At 43.7% G+C, this 24342-nt stretch overlaps 2 protein-coding genes across 2 annotated transcripts in view; both read left to right on the plus strand.

Moving 5' to 3' along the window:
- Positions 1-13055, plus strand: part of LOC108929879 (A disintegrin and metalloproteinase with thrombospondin motifs 19-like) — a 66303-nt gene extending 53248 nt beyond the window's left edge. The window contains 7 exon segments of the mRNA XM_018744712.2: positions 769-904; positions 4228-4368; positions 4370-4430; positions 5661-5675; positions 5677-5814; positions 8705-8882; positions 12868-13055. Coding sequence (XP_018600228.2) covers positions 769-904; positions 4228-4368; positions 4370-4430; positions 5661-5675; positions 5677-5814; positions 8705-8882; positions 12868-13019 — 821 coding nt within the window. The 3' untranslated portion in view covers positions 13020-13055.
- A 5130-nt stretch (positions 13056-18185) lies between these two features.
- Positions 18186-22821, plus strand: LOC114910703 (major intrinsically disordered NOTCH2-binding receptor 1-like). The gene is made up of 4 exons (XM_029252851.1): positions 18186-18207; positions 18313-18500; positions 19235-19465; positions 22630-22821. Exons 1-4 carry the CDS (start codon positions 18186-18188, stop codon positions 22819-22821), a joined length of 633 nt encoding a protein of 210 aa, XP_029108684.1.
- Positions 22822-24342: the final 1521 nt, after the last annotated feature.

Consider the following 24342-nt stretch of genomic DNA (forward strand, 5'->3'; position numbering starts at 1 on the left):
TTCAGGTGAGCTGGTGACTCCAAATTGCTCATAGTTTGTGTGATTGCCCCGTGATGTACTGGCATCCCAACCAGAGTACCCTGCTTCATGCCATGTGCTTTCAGGATAGCCGCTTGACCATCATGACTCTGGATGACAAGCAGTTATTGATAATGGATGGAAGGATTTTCAATGTTTACCTTTAAATTTATTCATTTATTCAGTCTGGATTCTAACCCATCTCATAATGCTCAGCCCACGTTCTGTGAGGCACAAGCACCACACACTGCATCACCATGCTTCTATAATGTTATTTTTAAGAACTGTTAATTTACACTGAATCTGTACAGTTTAAATTTACACCGAAAAAGGTAAATTTACAGGGCCACATTTACCATAGCATTGTGCAGTTGCTTGCATTTGTGCTGCCCTTGGTTCTGTTTCTCATACTTCTGTTCACCTCTCCTTACTCACATTTTTTGCATTGTCCGTAACATGACTCCCTTGTAAAGCGTTCTGGATGTGAGTGTCTGGTACTTTCAGAAATGGGAATATAAAAGCAGTTGCCAATGTAGAAAAACACAAGAAATATTTCAGGCCTGTGGAGAACGGTCGCATGAATAAATCTGTTCCGTGAAAAAAGAGAGTCCACTGTAAACCCGTCAAGATGAAGTTACACACCACCATTCAAATTCCCAAGTCTGAATTTGTGCTTCGGGTTCTGATCCCCTCGAACTGTCAGTATTTACGAGGTGAAAGGTTTTTTTCACTGTAATTCAATATTACCAGGAGAAAGGAGGACCATGGTGACCTGCACTGAGATTGTCAACAAGACAACGAGCGTGGTGGACAGCCGGAAGTGCAGCCACCTGACGAGACCAGAGCCACAAGTACGCAAGTGCAATGAGCAGCCCTGCCAGACCAGGTTAGCACCTGCTGTTTTGACTCAACCTTGTCTTTAGGGTTCACACGTCAAACTCAGTACCCAACGAGTCGTTCTCGTATTCACCTAGCTGTCCTCATTACTTTTGTACCTTTTGTCTCATGAGTTAAAGTACACCCATCTTTCATGTAATAGGATGGATTTTGGACTTTCTAGGAGAAATTTTGACCATTTGGCTCACAGATGTCAAGAAATAGCAGGTAGCATAGCAGATAGACCTGGACTTTGCTCTCAGATCCCATCTCCTGCTGCACTAGCATTGTGTAGGTATTTGCTTTGACTGTGAACAGTAAAAATTTATCCAGCTATGATATTGATTAGGTAGCTGTCATTCACTCTGGAGAAAAGATTCATTGAAGTAAATAAATATGATGAAAATAAAATTCTCAAAGTACACAGGCACAGTGCAACGTTCCTAACAAATCTTAGACACTAGATCTACTTTTTTTCTTTTTTTTTGTTAGATTGATGCTTTACTTATGCCAGTAGGCATTGTTTCCAGGAGAATTTAGAGATTAATATGCTAGATTTAGTCAGACTGCCCCCATTGAGGGGCAAAAACCTTTGTGGCACGAAGTGTATGCCTCTGTCCCAAAACATCCAGGGCAAGTGGCGATGCTGTTGTACACGGTACAATACACATTGTGGAAGTAAAGTGACCATGAAATAGTCAAAAAATGCCATTGAATGGACTAAAATACCCATTGTGGAAGTAAAATGACCACAAAATGGGCAAAAATCCCATTGTACAGAACATAATGTCTGAAAGATTGTGTCTATTTTTATAAGTCATTGAAACATTTTTATGTAAGGATGAGCGTATGCACTGGGGACTGCTGCAAATTCATATGATTTTATGAGAAATGGTGTGAATCAGGTTTAGTCTAGTATTTTGTGGAAACAATTTGGTATGAATAGCACAGAATGGTTTGTGTTCTGATCATGGCACACCTGGCGCAGCGAGTTTTTGACACGCCTGCATTAGGGCAATGTCATCACTCGCACTCAGTGCTGCCGCGGTAGCGATTTTTCCAAATGTCGCACAAAATCGGGCCTCTCACTGGTTGTTCCGCGGGGTTTTGCGGGGACATGGTGAGTACAAAGCCTTCAGCGCTTCACAGCAGAAAACCATTCGCTTTGTGGCGTCTCTCACCACCGCCGCTGACGGCAGTCGATCCTGCCGCCAGGGACTTAGTGTCGGTACAAAGATAGCTGTGTTTGTCGGCCTTTTGATGGCGGGAGAAAAAAACTAATTAAAGTAAACTGTGGTGTTGTGTTGAAAAACAGGGGATGAACTCGCAGTCTTTTTGAAGAAAGAGCGAGACTGTAATGTTCTTGAGAAAAAACACGAGACAAGTTGCGACTCGGGCGCCTCTCCAGGCCTCTGTGATTAAGGGTATTGGATGTCAGTCACGGCGCGGTGATGCCTTAGCGAGCCCATCCTCTCCGTGTAAATCGCATTGATTTCTGGTGCACATGGAGCTCGGCGTCCTCACTAGAGGCTACTATACAGTTGGTATTAAGCATGAAATTACCAACTCGGTGCCTTTCGGTTAGTTCCCTGAAGAAAATTTTACGTATTTAACATGCCGTTAACGTGTGGTTTAGCTAACCCTTTCCTCCGAGGCGACTTCGTCGATATCACCCATTTATGTAGCGTGTTATATACACATTTTCTGTCATTTTTTTTGTGGCTGTTTGCTGGATTTTCTTCGCTGTAGCACTTCAGGATAAGTGCCTTCTTCAAGTAGGAACGCAAACCCGCGTCCTTGGAGTGCACGGCAGCCGCTCTAGCTACCATGCTACCTGTATTTATAGCTTTGTTGGTATTTCAGTTATGCTGCTTGTGAGCAACAGTGTCCTACTTTAAATGTTGGTGCGGAAACATTAAATTATCCACTCAATATACAGAAATGTTTTATTCAGCGTTATGTTTCCTCGTGGCTCTTGCTGTAATGGCCAGGGTTGCTGAGGGAAATAATCCCTATAACAGTGAAGTCACTGACAACAGATATTTTAATTTCTGTGACAGAATTATGTTGTAATGAGTCACAGTCATTTTCATGTGCCCCAGTGACGATGTGAAAAAATATTTCCACACCATACCCGTACGAAGGCGTAGTGAAGCAGACCATTATGCTCTAATGGAGTTTGGGCGAATAATTTCTTTCTGGCTAAAATGGCCGTCGTGGAAGAAATTAGCCTAATACACAGTGACATGCACATTTCCTCTCACACGCCGATCCGGAGGAATAAAATGGTTCGTTCTCTAAACTCGCGTTTGTATCTGCAGTCTAATTTGTCACCCACGAGAAAGGAGCATAAAATATGGCCCGGTGTAGTAAAATCCAGTCCTGCAAATTGAATGAGCCGATAAGAGCGTGCAGACTCCGCTGCGATGTCTGCGGGCGAGACGGCGATGGACTCTGGGCTCACGTCACGTTCAGTCTGGCTGTCGGGCCGCCAGCTGGCCTCGCTCTCCTCTCCCGGTCCACCCCACCCGAGCCCTTCAGTGTTCTTGCCCTCACATCTGTCTCCCAGATGATCCATCATCATCCCGGCCGCTCCGTCCTCTCCCTCCTTCTACCCCAGAGCCCATCACCCCACGCCCCTCTACACCCCCCGTCCCCCCCGTCTCCCTATCCGTGCGCCATTGAACAGCGCTCATAATAATCTCCCCATGCCCCTGGCCTCGCGCAGACGTACAGTACCTTCACATGAGCCTGCTCCAGACAGGAAATGGATTCCAGCAATGCCGTTCTGACGCCGACTTCGCCTGCTAAAAAACAGGAAATTGGACGCTCTGACCCCGTTGGACATCCTCACTGTCGAAATTGCTGCATGAAGTGTCCCATTTCTGCATTTTATGCTCTTAAAAGTGTATAAAAATCGTTTTACATTAAACCAAAAGGGAACTGAAAACATATACTGGATTCCTAAAATTCATTGTATAGTGTATGTAAGTGGAAAATTACTCATTTATTTGAGGTTTTATTCACACACACACAGATAATTACTAATTATATTAAAAATATATATATACATAAATGCATATATAGTGTATATTGCACTGTATATATCAATATTCTTAAATGTTTTAGAGGGACTCCTGGGAATTGTAATGTTTTATCATGTTGTAGTGTTTTCAAATAACAACAATGTAAAACTAAAAACAGAAATGTATTACCTGCAGAAAAATGGCCGATGTAATAGCGGATGCAATGGACTTCAAACACAGAGAGTTATGTATTATACGGTATGGGCAGCACAACAGATTTGATCGCACATGTGTTCCAACCCCCAAGGTGGATGATGACAGAGTGGACATCCTGCTCGAGGACCTGTGGGAAGGGTTCCCAGAGCCGGCAAGTGGCCTGCACCTGGCAGCTACGCAACGGTACCCTAGTAAAGGCCAAGGAACGGGACTGCATGGGCCCAAGCCCGCGCCAGTCAGCGGTGCGAGGGCCAGGATTGCCTGACCGTGTGGGAGGCTGGCGTGTGGTCTGAGGTAGCTCTGTCATTTCTGGGTATCCCACGCTGTGATCAGTAAGGATGTCTAGCAATAGACACAACATAGCAAGGCTGAGGTTACATCAAGACTGGTTTACCTGTCAGTCATTCCCCTGGTGCTCCATCCCCTTTGATTCATCTCCTTATATTCATTCATGTAGCTGATCCTTTTCTCCAAGCCACTTAGAATATTTTAAGCTACATAAAATTATTTACCCATTTATGTAGCTGGGTAATTTTACCATATCAACTCTGGGTAAGTACCTGGATCGAGGAGTACTACAGCAGATGACAGAATGTGAACTTAGGTTTTTTTAAGTCCAAAGGCAGCAGCACTAACCAGTACGCCCACTGCCGCCAGAATTCATTCCAGTAAGTTTTGGATAAATTCAAACCAGCAGTGCCGCAAAACGTTTTAACAATAGTCATTTGAAACAATGTATTAGTTGACTTTATGAAGTTTTCTAACACAAACTTCTATAGTTGTCAATCCTGTAATGAAAAATTTGTTTGTGTCTAGAATACTTTGCAGCAGTGTGTTGCAATGCTTTTATGTGAGCAGCAGTAGATGACATTTAGAGGTTTGAATTGTTTATCAGTCAGTGTAAGCACAAGTAAATGTGCCATTCTTTTACCATAGGGTAAAAGATGAACTGCAACCATTGGGATGAACCATAAAATAATCAAACGGAGAAGAGCCATTCAGAACTCATTTCATTGTAATAGGGGATGGATCCGCTGCTTCTGGGTTTGGTGGTCAGGCAGTCAGCATCTCATGAGCCCCAGGAGGGCGTTTCTCAGTCTTCACTGGAAAGGAAGAGCCATGATGAGCAGGAGTTCGTACTGATTATACCGCTGAATTCATTCCACTTTGTTCTTAAGCTTTTCCGCTCAGTGTACTGACGACATTTGTATGTGATAATTATAACTGAACTTCTTGGGTGAATTTTAAAAAAAAAAAAAATAATCCTCATTCTCTACTTGTAAGTTAAAACCACCTTAAAAACCTGTTCTGTAAGACACCATAATCCACCTGGGATAGAATCAAAACATCTGCGGTGGGGAAGGAGGGTTGTTTCCTTGCTTTGATCGTCCTGCCAGGACCCCCCAGTCATGATGCACCTGGGCAATGCAGGGGACACATTGTTGGGACAGGTTCTTATTGTAAATTGTGTGTGTGTCCCTCCCTCCCCTGTGGTACGGGTAATTTTTTTTGGGAACTTGCAAGTGCTCAGTGAAGTGCGGGCAGAGGGGCTCGGCCACGGCCTGTGAAATGCACCAACCCGCGGCGCAAATGTGACCTGTCAACTGTGCCGCGCGAGGTGGAGGACTGCGAGGACTACTCCAAGTGCTACGTCTGGAGGACTGGAGACTGGGCCAAGGTGGGACACTTCCCTTCGAAGTGTTACTATCCAAAGCGGTTTGTGCAGCAGGATAATTTATCAGAGCAATTGAAGCAAGGGCAGGGAAGCAGGTAGCGGGAAACAGGACTTAGTTGTTGCTGCATTAAATTGCTCCCTGCACTGCTGTAGTACCCTTGAGCAAGGTACTTACTCTGAATTGTCTGAATAGAACTACCAGCTGGACAGTAGTTAAAAACGTAAAAAGCTGCTATGGATCAAAGTATGAGTTAAAACCCGTTTAAAGATACTTGCTCAAGGACCTACCGGCAAAACTCTTGAGAGCCCAACTGGCAACGTATAGACGTCAGGTCCACAACCTTAACTTGTTCACCACCTGCTGCTCATTATCCACCAGTAAACATGAGATGTAATCCTATTTCCCCGCCCTGTGTTGAAAGCATCCAGACTCCTCCACATCCTACTGAGGCATGAGTCATATGGCAGGTGAACATCCTGGGACCTCCCTCCAGGACTGCTAGACCTTGTCTTACCCATCTGAGCCACACATATAGTCCGGAATAGTATTTCCTAGCTGACAACTAGCAATTTGAGGTAAATTTTAACGAGCTGGAGTATGTTAATAATGTACTTGTGGATGGTAGTCAGGACCTGCAGAGTTAAATTAAACCATACTAGAAGTATCAACTCACTTCTGCTCTTAAATTCGTCCATTTGTCCATCCGATGATCGTTGCCATCCACACTTGTCCAAGCAGGGCCACAGGGTCCACAATCTATTCTGGAAGTATAGGATGTGAGGCAGGATACACCCTGTATTGTTAGAAATGCAATGCATACACAGACACCACACACACACACACACCACACCACACAATGGGAAATTTCAAGTCACCAGTTTCACTGAAACATGTCTTGGACCGTGAGTAGACTCATGCATGCTACCTGTTGCTCTACTGTCCCATAATAATAATAATAATAATAATCCTCCTTAGGGTTTCTGTAATAATGTTGGGTATGCTCCCACACTAACCAAATACAACTGATGTTCAAAATTGACAAGATCACACTGATGGGAACTGCAGATATCCTGCACAAGTGTTGGGATGACTTTCGTTAGTCTCGTTTTAGATTTAAATCATCCAAGAACCAGCTGAAGGAATTATGAAATATAGTAATGATAACCATATGAAATGTGTTGCAAAAAATTAGTTTAAGAATTACAGTTGCATTTGTGTATTTTTGATAATTCAATTGTTAGAAATTAACTGAGAGCTCAGTTTGTTAAAGACCTATTTGCTCAGTGGCTCCCCAGATCAGAGTTTCATGCTCCTGGTTTGTAGTGTCAGGTACACCTCAAATGTGCAGACGTTTCATTGTTTTCAACAATTTTAAAAGGATGAGAATGTATTAAATTTCAAAGTGTACAGATGAGTTTAGAGACATTGCATTTCTGGTGTTGTAAGAGGGCTGGACTGCTTCTGGCCCCGGCTCTGGGACAGGATGTGAGCGGGGGAAAAAAAGATTGATGCGTGTGAATGACTGCAACACCCTCTGAGTTGCCCCAGACATGGGGGGTAACTGGCTTTTGAATGACAGGTTTATCACAGATACAGGGGAGGGTGGGAGAAATGGAACACCGACTGGCTGGAAGGACCTTCAGCGTGTGGCCATAACGCCTGGGAGGCTCCGATTCTGACTGCAGCCAACTTTGAGGCGGGTCAGATGGGTGACATGTCAGTGGAGTTATTCCTACTGGCACTGAAGAACGCATACAGCTCTTTAGCTGCATAGCTTACTGACGATTGCTCAAAACTCTCTTCCTTTTATATTCCCTAATATTACTTGGTATGAATTTCCAGTCGTCATCAATAACTGCTTGCCCAGTGTAAGGGCAGCTGTGGTCCAGAGCTTGGTCCTGGAAGGATAGGGTGTTCAGCAGGATGCACCCTGATGGGACGCCAGTCCATCACAAAGCACATGTGAACATAGGGAAAACATGCCACCTTCATGCAGATTGAGCCCACATTCAACCACAGCCCAGGAACTGTGAGACCCCAGTGCTACCTGATCTGTAACCATGCTGCCCTACATATTAATAGCTGAAAATAATCTTCGGTATGTTGTGCGAAGCACTTTTACCATTTTGTAACTGATATATCAAACTTACATTACAATAATTTTTATATAATGTAAAATTTTTCATTGATTCACTAATTGAAATGTTGAATGGAACACTGAAAAGTAAGTACGGTATTCTACCATACCCTCCCTTCGGCAGCAAGCTCTCCATCACTTATTAAAGCATTAAAAAAACCTTGGACCATTGTGGCCTCCACCCTTTATGTGCTGCTCACACCACACTGTCACTGCCAACACATCACCTCCTGTCTTCCATTAATGATAACGCCCAGGGCCACAGCCCACAGCCTCTCCTCACAGCAGGTACAAGGACCCCCAGAGGACTCAGTGACAAACATAACATCACAGCACCATGGTCTAAATACCACTGACCTATGTTTGCCACCATATAGGTTTATGACTTCCTGGTGAGAGATCAATTATTTCTTGGTATCTGGTTATCAAATGGCCCGATAAAACAAATTCAAGTCTTTAAATATCCTGGTGCAGTTATATGAGGAAGTTCTTGGTCTTGTATCTACCATTTACTTTTCCCTTGCTGGCACTTTCCTTCAAAGCTGCTCACAAGGATTTACCTGTTTATACAGCAGGGTAATTTTTACTGGAGCAATTCAAGGTAAGTACCGTGATCAAGGAGGGATTCAAAACCGGTTCCTTCTGGGCACATGGGGATTGATGTAACCGCTGCGCTACCTGCTGCAACCTTGACCCTTTGTTTCCCGTAGGCGTTTCGTTTCACCCTTGACCTGTATGCGCTGTGTTCTCTGCAGTGCTCTGTTACCTGTGGCAAAGGCATGCAGTCGCGTGTCATCCAGTGCATGCACAAGATCACGGGGCGCCACGGAAACGAGTGCTTCTCATCCGAAAAGCCGGCGGCGTACCGGCCGTGCCACCTGCAGCCTTGCAACGAGCGCGTCAATGTCAACACCATCACTTCGCCGCGCCTCGGTAAGCGTCACGTCCTTGTCGCTTTGCAGCCGTGTTGCATGAGACCACCTCTACCATCACACCTTGCACCTCTGTCTGCACTACTCTCCATTTACATGTATTCATTTAGCAGATGCTTTTCTCCAAAGCGACATACATCTCATAGAAATTACAATTTGTGCATTACATTCGGAGAAAGAGACATAGCTGCAGATGTGTGATTCTTAAGTAGTTTGTTTCCTTCACCATATGCACCGATGTTCATTACACAAGTACTCTGATTGCGATGGCTTTTCATATTTTTCATTAGGAAATATGAGGATTTTCAAAGAGCCATGATGAGACCTGAAGCCATATTTTAATATCATTCTCTTCTCTTATCATGCCTGTATTGTACTGACACATCACATGTCTTTGTGATGCCACAGTGGTCACAGCTATGTGAATTAGTTTACTGTCATGAGCATTTGTCTCAGATATAGATAACAGATAACAGAATGATCATTTATTGTCCTGCGTCACACCCTGTGCTTCTGGGATAGGCTCTGAATCACTGCAACCTGACATTTGACAAGTGGTTATTGATAATGAATGAATGAATGAATGTCACTAATGCATAGTGACATGTGTCCTGTACTAAAGACGTCGCTTCCATGCAGCCGCACTACAAAGTGCCAAAAATATATGCTTTCTCATAGATCTTTGCGCAATATCAGTCTGCAAGTTTCACACTGAGGATCTCAGGTATCTCGTCTTCCCCGTTTTTCAAGGTTTCTTTGGGCTCGCTTATTTCAAGGCTGAGTCTTTGATAGGAAGACGGCTAACAACATTAAAACAGGGAAACCCTTAAAAGTACATTTTTTTTGTTGTAACAGATTGCTCCCATAGGGTCCACTGTGTGCGTTATTCCTTTTCCAATACTTTATTGCGGCTAAGTGCTACCCCTCCGGGACGAAAAAAATTTTCAGCTCGGAGCCAAAAAGCATCTTCAGTGACGTTGTTGTTTATAATTAAGGTGCGGTTGGTTTTGTTTGCGTTTGACTGTGAACACAACTGCCGGGAGGGATGTGTGTGTGATACGTCTATTGGCCGCATATCATCACTTTAGGAGTTGGGCAATGATGCACACGTGCCGCACTCTTCTGTACGTTCACGCAGATAGAATGCGAAGAGCAGCCTAGCTAGGCCAAAACTCACAGTACGCAGCAGTAAAGTAATGTAATTTTCACTTTTTTTGACCTTAACAGATAGGGGGTGCAGTGGCGCGGTGGCGCGGTGGGTTGGACTGGGTCCTCCTCTCTGGTGGGTCTGGGGTTCGAGCCCCGCTTGGGGCGCCTTGCGACGGACTGGCGTCCGGTCCTGGGTGTGTTCCCTCCCCCTCCGGCCCTATGGGCTGAGTTGCCGGGTTAGGCTCCGGTTCCCCGTGACCCTGTATGGGACAAGCGGTTCAGAAAATGCATGCATGCATGACCTTAACAGTAGTTTGTTCCTTTGGTATAAAGGATCCCACAGGGTTATTTCACTGACAGTTTGTGTGAGGTGTTTGTTTCACTTCTTCTAGTCACTGCTTCCATGTTGGGAGCAATACGATGTTAAAAAGGGTAGAAAAGTTTCATTTTGATTCAGCAGCGAATGGAGAGGCCTCATGGCACATATGTGACTTTTCACAAGCACAAACCAATGTTTACACCCCGTTTCCTTCCATTGTACAAGTGTGTCAACAAATTGTTTGCGTCTCAGGTTCGCCCCATTCTCCTCCATACAGTTTGATATGCAGTGGACCAAACATAATTTTATTGTTGTACGCAAGGCTCATGTCAGCAGCATGGTGGCACAGCGAGTAGCGCTGCTGTCTCACAGCACCTGGGTGGTGCGAGAGGACGTCGGTCCAATCCCCCCTCAGTGTATGTGGAGGTTGCATGTTCTCTGCATGGGTTTCCTCTGGGTGCTCTGGTTTCCTCCCACACTCTAAAGATGGGCTGTTCAGGTTCCCCCAGAGTGTGTTCCATTGATGTATGGATAAGTAACCCAATGTAAGTAGTGTATCTATCAGTGTAAGTCACCTTGGTGAATAAGGTGTCTGGGCTCATAACACTACATAGTATCCATTAGAAGTTTCTTTGGAGAAAAGCATCTGTTAAATAAATAAATATCAGAAATAATAATTCATATATGTATATATAAACAGTACTTAAGAGGCAGTATTAAATGATCATGGGTGCCTTTACTGCTGTAGTTAATGAATGTCTGAGTATAAAGAATTGCTCCAGTATTTTGCATTAGGGTACAGAGGGAGTTTTAGACAAGAGTGCCACCTATAGGCCCAGTCTAGGACCTAAATAGGTTGACATCCCAAAAACCACATGACTGCTTTCTCGCTTTCCATGCAGCTATTTGTGTAATGTAAATGTAAATGTTAAAAAAAAAGTAATGTAAATATTTAAAAAAAAAAATATTAGGAAGTGTCGATGGGATAAAGTTTTATACAGCTACTAATGTGAGCATTGGTTCATACGGTGGAAAGTAACTGTACTTTAGAATCCCACGTCTCCAAGTGTCTCTTTCTGCTAATGTAATGAACACATTGTATTTTCTATGAGATGTACGTCGCTTTGGAGAAAAGTGTCTGCTGAACGAATACATATAAAGGTAATATAAATGTAGATTACTGGGCAATCGATTGCTTATTGTTTTATATTACCGGTCAAAACCTTATTTATGGCTATTAGCAGAAAGCTATGCTGCCAATGAAATAATTTTAATAGTATAATGTATATATAATAATATGCAATAAAGTCAAGTTCAGAATACAGTTAACTGATTATCTATGCATAGGTGGTTGTCAAGGCTGTAGTTCAACAAAATGTAACGGAAATATGAACATAATCAAAGATAATTAAAAAGTGGTGCATTTATAGCATATATAAAGTATTTTTCAGGTCTTGAGTTCCAGAGTGTAGCTCAGCACTCACACCTGTGTCAGAATAACAGGTACCCATGGGTTACGACTGAGGCCTTTTCTTGTGTTGTGTGCTTCTCAATTGTGCATTAGCGCTGAAAGCGTTCCTGCTGGTTTTTGGGGTGTAGAAATAGATGTGGAAGCATTATTACAGTTGTCTGTAATTTGTGAGCTTCGGCGCTGCCTGCGATGCCAGATGTCGCTCGCTTTGGCCGGAGAGCTGCTTCTTCACAGAGTGAAAACATCTTCACTGTCATCTGTCAAGGTGGAAATTGCTGACCATCTCTGGTTCAGAAAACACAAGACAATTACCCTTAACAGATAATGTTATGTCACTTGCACATCTGTTTCATTTAAGCAGTCTTTCTCATCTGACATAACAGGTGTGTAATAACCAATTCCATATGTTGGTTTAGAAGAAATCGTGTGTAGCGCGAAAACGGTAGTGCAGGTGGAAATGGGGAACCAAGTTGGATTGTGTTCAACCAAGTAGGCAAGTAGAATCAGGTGTGTAACTCGGTCACCTATTCATTTTATAAGTTTAAGATTTATATTTTATATTAATGTTTAAGTTTATTTTAATTTAAGTATTTTATACAGGAATAATGAGCATCCTTACAGGGTTCCATGCTTTCAAGCAGCACTGTACATAGCTAGGAGTTTGACAGATTCCCCTCATGGATAAATAGATACCTACAGGTTATCAGTCTGTGAATACTTAAAAATGTGAATCGAGATACAACCCATGACTGGTTTGAGGAAACAAGAATACGCATCAGAGTTTTTTTGTGACTCTTTTTGCTAAAGCCCGTGGCCAAACACTCTTCCTCACTTTTATTATTGTATATGTGTCGGTATTATTCTGTGTGTGTTATCCCACTGTGCGCACATGTCCAGTGTGGCTCCAACTCCAGCCTCATCTCTCAGCTGAAAACACCCCCGGTGTCCTCTACACTCACTCATGACCTGATGAGGGTGACATGTTTATCAGTGTCTCGCAAGCTTGGGTATTCCAGGCTCACAAGTGTGTGTGTGTGTGTCCCTCAGCCGCCTTGACATTCAAGTGCCTTGGGGACCAGTGGCCGGTGTACTGCAAGGTGGTCCGGGAGAAGAACCTGTGCCAGGACATGCGATGGTACCAGCGCTGCTGCGAGACCTGCAGGGACTTTTACGCTCAGAAGATGCAGCTGAGAAGTTGACACCACCAGAGAAGGACGGTTTCACTTTATTTATACCAAGTGCACTTATTAAAAAAAAAAAAAAAAAGTACATATGTCAAGCAAACTCATCTGTTTCCAACTTATTTAATCGTTGTAATTTATTTTTTTGGTATTCTGCTGATTGTGCCTATTAGTAATGAACGCTTTCTGATGAAGACTCTCTAATAGTTTTGTTTCTGGCATACCTCCTCAAGGAGAACAGGTGCTGTACCTTACATGCAGTAAATGCAGCTATAAGCAGCAGTTTACATTGCAATGGGATTCTGGGTTGGAATCGCTCAACTTGCTCATTCATCAGGGTGTAAGAACCCAATACCTTCTGCCTAAAAGATCTGGTATTTGTAGGGCCTTGACTGCTTCCTCTTTTTGTTCTGTCTGCTGGTCTTACAGCACCTTTGCATGACAACAGTAGACGCTACATCACACCGGTTTTATTTTCACTGTAAAATTCCAATATTCTTTGTAACTTTTAGTTTAAGTATTACATAAAAGGCTAGTTGTGCTGTCTGCAGTTTTAGGGCAGATGGATAAGGGTTTAATTAAATGTAGAGTCATCCCCTACTGGATAATATCTGTGCCTTTTTAACTGCTCCATCCTTTGTGTCTAAAATGACAGTAAAGTCAGTGAAACAGTGGTATTTAAAAAGTAATTGGTATAACAATTTACAGTACACTGGTTCCTCATACTGCAACGCTGAATTGGACAAGGGTTTATAGGCAGTGAGTGACTGTTAGCTGCACGGTGTGTTGCTGATTTTTTTAAGATAAAATGTTCTTTTATTTCTTAATTTTCACATTTACCTGATGCTTTTCTCTAAAGTGATTTATATTACTGAGCTATTCACAATTGTTTACCCTTTCATATGGCTAGACAATTTTTTCCCCCGAAGAAATTCGGGGTATTAAAAATACAATACTTGGTAGGATTTCAACCTCCTACCTGGAGGGCCAAAGGCAGCAGCTCAAATCACTACACTACCAGCTGCCCCCATGGTTTTTAATGACATTTTTATTACTTGTCTTTTATTCAGTGTGGTGGTGGTGGTGAAAGTGGCTGAGCTGGTGAACAATTTTAAATTAGAAAGAGACTTCTGGCTCCAATTGTGGTGGTAAGTTGAGGAGTCAGTGTATTTCAATAAATGAGTAAATCACACAGAGCCGACCAGGTCACATCCCTGCTCTGAATTCATCAGTGCAACAACAATAATAACTCTATTATCATTATTCTAATAAAATTCCATCAAATTCTATCAGAATGTGTCAAAAATGACCGCTTAACAGTGCAAATGTACGATATTTCGGACTGGAGGGGCTGAAAAAAGTACCTTCTGGGGTCCAGCATCTGACTGGGTCACCTACAAGTAAAATGTCCTAGATTAAAATACCATACTTTGATCGTTGCCATGGGAATTAATTCCAGGTGCACACTGCCCATTAGTTAAAGTTTGCCCTGAGACGATAAGAGTTTGAGCTCTGTATGTGTTCTACGCCCTCCTGTGCTGCTGTATCTGCCCTGGTACTGTACCTCACCTTTGAGGCTCAGCATATAGCAGTGCTGTACGCCCAGCCAGAAAGCAATCAAAAACTGAAAAAGTTTCAGTATTAATGTGCATGTCATAATACAAACCTGAGAAGATTTCAGACGCATGAAATCCCTATAATTTTTGTTCAAAGCACTTTAGAATCCCCTTTGGTATCAGATATTGATCGGGTCAGCATTTTCAAACCAGAACTCTCACTAGAATAAAGCAAACGTATCTTTGCAACATTAAATTTGGTGTCATATGGGACTTCCTTTCCTTTAACCACTTCTTACCTTATTGACTCCAAAAGTGGGAATAAAAGGGAATAAGCAGTATCAAAGATGTGGATCGAGCACACAAAATATACCAGATATTTTATTGTTTTGCACTGTGCCTCCTTTCCAGCCAATGCATTGTTCATTCTACAGTGAAAAACTACGACATTTTCTGTCCAAAAAAAGCTGTAAACTTTTTTCCGATTACTTACACACTATGCGTATATAGTTTCTACGCTATAAGTGGAAACAGACAACTCGTTTGCTCTTTTTACTTTAAGGTCTTGCTTTTTGGATAGTACATAGTTCTGTGCTTTTAATACGTTTGCATCTCTCGGAGAAAATGGTTACCAGAAGCTTCATTGTATTGAGTTTCTTGTGAGCAGATGCTGGCAACTGAAGCACATTGACATTTCCTGTTGAGTTGTATGTATGTTTAATAGAAATCAAGTGTTTTGCATCAGGTTATGGAGCCAAAATCATATGCTGGGCCCCTATTGGTCATTTCCCCAGCAAATCAGCTGGTGAAATAAACCTCTGTTTCTGGGCAAAATCCATTTTGCCGCAGTTTTTGGGCTTCCACCAGGTCCTTCCTGTTTAGCACTAGTGACCTCATTTTTCGGTAATGAAACCAGAGGAGCGCAGTGACACAGATCCACAATTAGGATAACAGATGAACAGCCTTAAGATCCACTTTATGAATGTGGCTCATTACTGCTCAAAGAGACGGTTAGTTGTAAAGGCCATTTAGAGCTTAGAGCCTTGCATTAACCGTGGAAAAGGGTTTGGACACTGAATTTTTCACAGTGCAATAAGGTCTGGTTCACCTCCGTAAAATCTGTTACAGGTCTTGTAACAATCAGTGGTCTTTGACAGGAATTTTGCTATCGCTGTCACTACATTTACATTTACATTTATTCATTTAGCAGAAGCTTTTCTCCAAAGCGACGTACGTCTCGGAGAAAAATACAGTTTTTCAGAATGGCGATACTCATACAGAAGTATTATCGCAACGGTAATTTCTACTGACCCATGAAAGCTTCCTTCTGTTTTTCGATCAATGAATTCGTTGAAGTTATCGTGTATATCCAGTATACAACAAAGGGATATTTCAAGCAGTGTCGTAGCGAAAGAGGAACCACAAACTCCCATATCATAGTGCTTCATAGTTAAAACGATTTGGTTTGAGTTCATCCTTTGAATAGACAGAACTGTATTAAGTAAAGTTAAAGCTCGTCTCACTCGTGTCCGTTTCCAGCTCAAACGTCTAAATTCAAAGTGATTTAAACCTTTATTTGTCCTACGTAGGTGCATTAAATCCATGCTTTGATGTTCATGGCGAGAGTAAACAGTAATTACTTCCTTTTAGCTGAAATCCATTCCGAATAAGCATGTACATAATATCCAGGAAATGAATTTAAAAATCAGCAGAGGAATAAATAAAAGATAAAGGAAGCAGATGGCACTGTTAACATGCTGATTTTTTATTAGTTCATTTATATCCTCCTGGGACCCAGACCCATTTTTGTCCTCTCTAGAGGACATATATTTTAAGTGCATCTCCCAAACGGTACGTGCCGCAATGCTAATGCATTTCATTGAGGGCTTTCTTTTACATGTACATCTATTCATTTCACAGACACTTCTCAAAAATTCTCAAAAGCAACGTACAGCTCACAGCGAGCACTTTTAAGCACTTTAAGATGATACCGCACGGGGCTGGGAGAACTTCCTAGAAATAAATCCAAAACACTTTTTTTGATGCTGGGTCTCAAGAGGATATAATGCACGGAACAGCCAGAAAATGGTAAATACAGCGGTTCTTTACTACTTAAAGTAATTTGTGAGTCGAGTCATAATTCAAAGCACAAATGCAGATGCAGCTTTCCTTTTGGGCTTTTAAAGTAGTTCTGTGTCAGGCCAATATGAAGTGATGCTTGAAATATCCATCCTTGTTTGACAGCGTTTATCTGATGCTACACGGTAGAGGTCATAATGGGCCCGCTGCAAATGGAACCGGAGATGACTTTCAATACCTCTGAGCAGTTATGAAGGGACACGTCTCCCCCTCCAAAAGTGTAAAACGAATACCTGCAAAGCTGGGTGAACCTAAAGGGATGTCGGAGTCATGTTCAGCCACCGTTTAATTTAATGATCTTGTTTATCATATGCTGTCTTCCATGTATCACAGCCAACGTTCTGTAGCCTTGTGCTTCAAAGTTACCCAGTTAGAGCTACATGATGCTTTATTAAAGAAGAGGCATTTTATCTGCTGTATATTGTATAATATCTTCAGAATATTCCTGTCAGTAGTAAATATTTTTTCATACACTCTACTTGAATAAAAATATGTAGAAATTGAAAAAAGAAATAAATAAAACACTGTACATGTTTACACTGAATTACTGTTGCACTGGTTCATGTTTCTAAGTGTCTTCAGCTCAGCAAGACGGCTCAGTTTTAATCATCTGGCCTTCGGCGAAAAATCATTCAGGACTGAGTGTGACTAGTATTCAGTGAGCAATTTTCTGTGTTTCTGCAATAAAATGTTGCATCTGAACAGCTGGCTTCTGCTGCTTCTGTGTTGCATCCACACTGGACGCTTTGCAGGTTTGGGAAATTGCTTCCTTGTCATCTTCTCATGAAAAATACAAATAAACTATACATCATTACATTATAATCCAAACCAGGTGTGTTCCACTCTTGTATTTCATGGTGTTCTTTGGATAGGTTGACATTATTTTTCTTTTTTTTTTTGACATTGTTTGAAAAAAATGTAAAAATATCTTATAGTATATATATATAAATAGGGGGCGCAGTGGGTTGGACCAGGTCCTGCTCTCCGGTGGGTCTGGGGTTCGAGTCCCGCTTGGGGTGCTTTGCGACGGACTGGTGTCCCGTCCTGGGTGTGTCCCCTCCCCTCCGGCCTTTTGCCCTGTGTTGCCGGGTTAGGCTCTGGCTCCCTGCGACCCCGTATGGGACGAGCGGTTTCAGATGATGATGTATATGCAAGAAAGCTATGTCTATATCAAATACATCAATTAATTGTCCAAAACACATTTTGGCATTAATTCCAATTACTTTTCAGAATGTGCTGTAAAAATGATCCGTTACACAGTGATTAAAAATTGAAATAGCCTTTAACGTAACACCTCAGCAGCATTCTCCTACGAGTCTGTGTCCTTGCAGGTAGTCTAAACTGGCATCGTTCGCCGAACTCTCCAGAATAATGAATGTAAGTGTAAAGAGCCGCGTGATGGAATGTGAATGTAAGCGGTCAAACTGGTGATCCAGCTGTACTGAAACACCGCAGCGCAAGTCCCAGAGAGCTTTGCATGCGCACCTCCATGCCGTGGGGCTGCGTGACAGGTGAGGTGGGCTCGGATACGGTTACACACACCTGCCGAACACGGCAGCGCATCATGAATAATTAGAAGCTCGGATTACTTGCAGCCCTCGTCTTGCCTCCCGCAGCAGCCGAGACGGGGACCCGGGGTCGAGGCATGGACCTGTCGGCTCTTCCCAACAACAACCGCCCGGAGAAGCTCCTCCAGCTGGACGTGAATTCGCTGCCCGCCAGCCATGGGATGTTTGAGGTGGGGTCCGCGATGGGGGCGGCGCTGTCCGGCGGGAAGCAGTGGCAGAACAGGGTTTACTACCAGGTAAATTACCACCGAGCAGCTGGAAAGGCAGTTGTTCCCTGCGTGGAGAAATGCATGAGATAGGGCTGACATCTCAACACGTTTCGTGTCCATGACCTCATGCTGCTTTCTCATCACGTTTATACACGAAACTTTTTGTTTTCCTGTTAGTACAGAGGGGGGCATGGTGGCGCAGAGGCGCAGTGGGTTGGACCGAGTCCTGCTTTCCAGTGGGTCTCGAGTTTGAGTCCCGCTTGGGGTGCCTTGCAATGGACTGGCGTCCCGTCCAGAGTGTGTCCCCTCCCCCTCCAGCCTTTCGCCCTGTGTTGCCGGCTTGGGCCCCGGCTCCCCGCGACCCCCTATGGGACGAGCGGTTTCAAATGATGTGTGTGTGTTAGTACAGAGCATTTTATGCAAGACATGTAAAATTAATGAGTTGTTCAGACACTCTCTTCCTGAATAAAATTACCACGGCCCTGCTGGAAAAGTACGAAGGCATTGCAGCACATATCCAGAGTGGGTGGACTTTGTTTTACTTTGATTTGTCCAAGGTCACAAATCAAATGTGACTTGATGCTTCGTGCAGGAGTGTTTGGACATGATCCATCCAGGCTGGAATAAACCTTGGCAATAGATGAGAGCGTGCAGTACAATGAGAGCCTGTTGACGTGTTCGCCCTTTGCGCTGCGGGATATAAGCTCCTGAGGGACACCGTACAGGCCTGAACCCCCCTCCGCTTCTCTAACAGGGAGCAGAAGAGGGTGAACCGCCACAGACCATCTCCGGAGGACAGCCCCGTGTTTGTGGACCGGGACCTCGAGAAGCACATAACTCAGGTCACGCTGAAAGGCACGGTGAAGACGAATCCGCTCTACACAGACATGAAGAGCGCCCACAGCTGGGAGACCAAAAAGTCGAAACCCTCGTGGACCATCCAGGAGTACGACAGACACTCATTGCGCTCCGGTTTAGCAGACTATTTGAAGGTAACGTGAACACATATGGTCTGTGAAATGAATATGTTGAGATGGTCACTTTCTTAAACTGTTAACCTTCCGGTGACAAAGTCTTTCAACATCAGGTCAGCTTTTAGTATCCTTTATTATTATTATTATTATATTATTATTATTATTATTATTAGTATTATTATTATTATTTACATCCTGCATTAGCCATGTATTGGCCATGGCAGGTAATGCTGATATTTCACAGCTCCTTAGCTGATTGATGAGTGTGGGGTTCAATCCCAGCTTGGGGTGTGTGGAGTCTGTATGTTCTCCCAATGTTTGTACCCTGTCAGCAGGCATGGACGAAGGCACTGGCAAACCTCTTCTGTCCCCTCCCTCGTCGCGGAAACCGTGTCAGCGGTCGCTATCGGTCGGGTTCGACTCAATCGCACTTCCATCACCATCGCTGATCATATATACCTGCTTCAGTTTTCACTCTCCTGCCAGTGGCTGCTGTTGTTCTGCAACAGTCCAGGTTCTTCCAGAACAATTTTATTCGCAGAGAATATTTCAGACAATCGCATCCTTGAGTGACAACGAAAAAACTTACATCTTTGCCGGGATCCATTTTCACTCTGCGGACACATCTGTGCTGCATTGAAAGGAGCCTCAAACTGATGAAAGGGATATAGATTAAGCATTTATGAGTCTGGAAGCTCAGCAGCCCATTGGGCCTCTGTGATCATCATCATTGAGCGTACTGATTAGTCAGTTATTCTACATTAAGCACATGGAACGTCAGTCAGAGTGTTACTGGCTTACTGCCTTTGAAGTGGATATGCATCATCACACATCGTCCAAACCGCTTGTCCCATACGGGGTCACGGGGAGCTGGAGCCTACCTGGCAACACAGGGCGTAAGGCTGGAGGGGGAGGGGACACACCAAGGACGGGATGCCAGTCCATCGCAAGGCACCCGAAGCAGGACTTGAACCCCAGACCCACTGGAGAGCAGGGCCTGGTCCAACCCACTGTGCCACCGCACCCCCAAAGTGGGTATATAAGTATATATGGGAAGAATAATTAAATAGATCTATCCTGTTCACCTATTTATTATCATTAGTCACTTGTCCAGTGGAGGGTGGCAGCGATCCAGAGTCTGTCCCAGAGCAAAGGGTGTGTGGCAGGGCATACAATGGACAGGGCACCAGCCCATTGCAGGCAGTCGCACACACTCATTCTGAAAGGCTCATCACCCTGTTAAGCGGGAGTCTGTTATACGTGGGTCAAATCGCCGTTTCGTTTGAGAAAAATAATGCAAAGCTGCTCCAAAAACACCAAAATAAAAGTCAAGCAATAAAATTACCATATTTTGTCATCTTTATAGCAACAACTATTGCACAGTAGGTGTGGTGGCGCGGCTGGGTCCTGCTCTCTGGTGGGTCTGGGGTTCGAGTCCCTCTTGGGGTGCCTTGTGATGGACTGGCGTCCCGTCCTGTGTGTGTTCCCTCCCCCTCCAGCCATCCGTTGCCAGTTTAGGCTCCGGTTCACCGCAAGCCTGCTTGGGACACCTGGCTTCAGTCAGTGTGTGCGTATTGCACAGTAGATATTTTTTTTGCATTTCTGACAGTACAGCTAATTTACATAGACGTCCAAGTCTGGTTTATAATGTAAGATCGGCTACAGCTGCCAACTGATGTCTCCAGCACATCAATGTAACTGTAAAAACTGCACATTTACGTGCATGACGTATAACACCTTGTCCTGTATATCTTGAATGTATATATGATATTTACTTCTGCAGCCTATTTTAATTTACCAGTACACCAAATTTTCTGCAGGACCATATTTTGCATGGGACACTAAGAGTGTACGAAGGAACTGGTGGTGAGGTGTCCTGCAGGACCGAAAGCACTTTGCCTTCTAGTTAGATCTTCTATCTTCCAAACACAAAATGTCAGTCTTATTGTTCGAAAGTCATCTTTTGACATAATAAATTGTGTTTGGTGATATGTCAAATAGTAATGGAAACTATAGGGTCCCCGTGTAGGCGGTGCTTTGTCGCAGTAACCCCCCCCCTCCCCGGGTTACGCAGAAGGTCGTGGTCCAAAGCGAGCCAAAGAATGACGTCTGTGTCGCTCCATTAAGGAGATTTCTGGATTCTCACCGCGGTAATGTAACACCTTACCGCCGCAGAGCAGCGCTGAAGAAAAGATCAGGCAGGAAGTCACAACGAAAAGAGCGGCAAACAACCGGCCACTTAGAGGCAGGATGTAATGACATCACATCCGTGTCCAAGCGCATGAACCAGATGGTCGACAGCAGAGAAAAAGCCCTATAAACAGATTAAGGCGTGCGATTTCAATATTTAATGCCGGGGTTCAGTTTGAGGATACCGCTTCATTGCTGATTTGAAACAAACGATACGTGACATGCTTTCGGAGAGGAAACGCCGTCAAAACCCGAACGCGCCGCTGATGACGTTCCAGTCCTGCGTTCTTATATTGATTCGTTTTATTCCGTCCACTTTAAAGGGGGACAGTAAGGCTCCATGGTTTCTCACAAATATTCAGGTCACAGGACCAATCTGGACCTCAAAGAAAACCTTGTCTCTTGCTAATGCTCAGTACATGGTGCATGCAGGTCATGTCCTGTTAGGCCTGGCAAACTGCAACCAGGTGGTCACAGGTTCAGCTCCCACTGCTGCTATAGTGCTGCTGATCAAAGCACTCAGCGTGAATTGATACACTAACAGTATCCTGCCGTATAAATGGGTGCATTGCTGTGATGCTAATTATCTAATGTCAAGTCATCCTGCACAAAGGAGATGGTTAAATAAAGGTTTATGATGATAATAATTGTTGTGATCTGATGATGATGATGATGATGGAGGAGGAGTGGGTTTGGCCGGGGCTCACTGTGTGGTGGGTCTGGGGTTCGAGTCCTGCTTGGGGTGCCTTGCGATGGACTGGCGTCCCGTCCTGGGTGTCTCCCCTCCCCCTCCAGCCTTATGGCCTGTGTTGCCGGGTTAGGCTCCGGTTTGCTGCAACCCCGTTCGAGACAAGCGGTTGTAGACATTGTGTGTGTGTGTGTGTGTGTGAGATGGAGGATGACGATGGATCTGTCCTTTAGGACCCAACGCAAAGTCAATGAAGATCTTGTGTGGTATTTTCCCAACAACACAGCATCTCGTTCTTGCGTAGGAGGACCCCAGGGATCTGAACTTCTGGCTGGAGGATCTCTACACCCCAGGCTTCGACTCCCTGCTGAAGAAGAAAGAAGCTGAACAGAGAAGAAACAAGCTGTGTAAAATTGTGTCCTATGTTATACTGCTCACTGTTGCCCTTATTGTCATCATTGTTGTGCCAATTGTTGCTACAAACAATAAAAACTGATTTCCACAAAGGAAGGAAGTGTTTATTTTTTTTACCAGGACTGTTCTGCATTTTCTGTAGCTTTAAATAGCTCCGTATTGCTCTGAAATAACAATGATTGTTATGATGAAGTGTGTGCAATTACAGATGTTCTATTTGTTTTGCTGCTGAGAAGTTATGACGCTGGCATTCTTCCAAATTTAAAAAATCAGATTCACACAACTTGATTCTGAAGCCTCCCTGGTGCAGATCGGCACTGTGCTTGTCGGAACAATTCTTTTACGAGGAAAATGTGTATTTGCTCATACTACATAGGAAGTAAAATCAGCGCGGCGTTCATGTTGTGCGTTCCTTGGGTGAATTTTAAAAAAATTTAATTTCCCTTCAAATAATGCATGATCACATAAAACACTGGATTGCACGATAAAGTCAAATTAAAATACTGATGCTGCATGTTCATAATTTTGCAGATTTAACAACGATGTTTTGAGTCTGATCTTCAAGGGGCTAAAATAAGCAGGTCCTCCTGTATCATTTAAGAATATGGACAATTAAGTGTATTTCTGACTTGGAATCCCAGAAGGGTTGGTACGAACGACTAATTGAAAGTTAAAGCCAGTGGTTGAACATGGATTCAGCACAAAGTAGGGCAGCGTCGATGGAAGTGGCGTCCTCAGCCGCAAGTCTATAATGGAGCACTCGAAGGCCTCCTCGGGCTACAGCCGCTCCTCGGCGCAGAGAGCGGCGTTCCGCCATGACGTATTACCTCTGGACACTGAAAATACCTCGAGAGCTGCTCAGTAATCACAACGCCATCCGGCCCTCTCTCCTCCACATGGACCTGCGTCATGTTCTATGGCCTATGATGGACTTATAACAGAACTCTGCTGCTACTGACAACATTACAAACTAACAGCTTCAAAGCGTTTTAAATGGAAGGAAGGAATGTGGCAATTTTATATTATAACTTATATGCATATAGGCTCCATTCCCTTATTTAAGTATATATATATTATATTATGTGTTTATTTATACAGCAGTGATTTCAGCCTATAACCCAAAGCAGTGTTAGGGTGGCACACTGAGTTCACGGTGGAGGTACTATGCAGCTCCACCACTAGGGGGCGGCGTAGCACAGGGTGAAATTTGATTAGCTCCACAATGGTCCACCCTCCATGCCTGCCCAGTTCTCTTTCACAGCCCTTTTCAAGACATTCTAAAGTGTTTGTTGGAATGCCGAAGAATAGCCTATGCCAAATTTCCATTTTTCATTTCATCTGGGGGAGACCGCGATGATTCTTAGGCAATTCCAGCTGCTCACTGATGCTGATGAAGTGCCTGCCTTTTACTGCTCTGCAGGCCCACTTTGTTACTTTTTTTTATCCCATGCTGCCGTATATTTACTGAATAATAGTTAGAAACTTTTTTTTTTGGTAAGCTCATGTGTATTTGCTGAATTTGTGAGCTTAATTTGTAAATCCTGCTATGCTGCTCAAACAAAGTAAGGTTCCCAGGTAACGTATTTAAGTGGGGATGCACACG

The sequence above is a fragment of the Scleropages formosus genome, chromosome 6 (genome assembly GCF_900964775.1).
Source record: "Scleropages formosus chromosome 6, fSclFor1.1, whole genome shotgun sequence".
NCBI lineage: Eukaryota > Metazoa > Chordata > Actinopteri > Osteoglossiformes > Osteoglossidae > Scleropages > Scleropages formosus.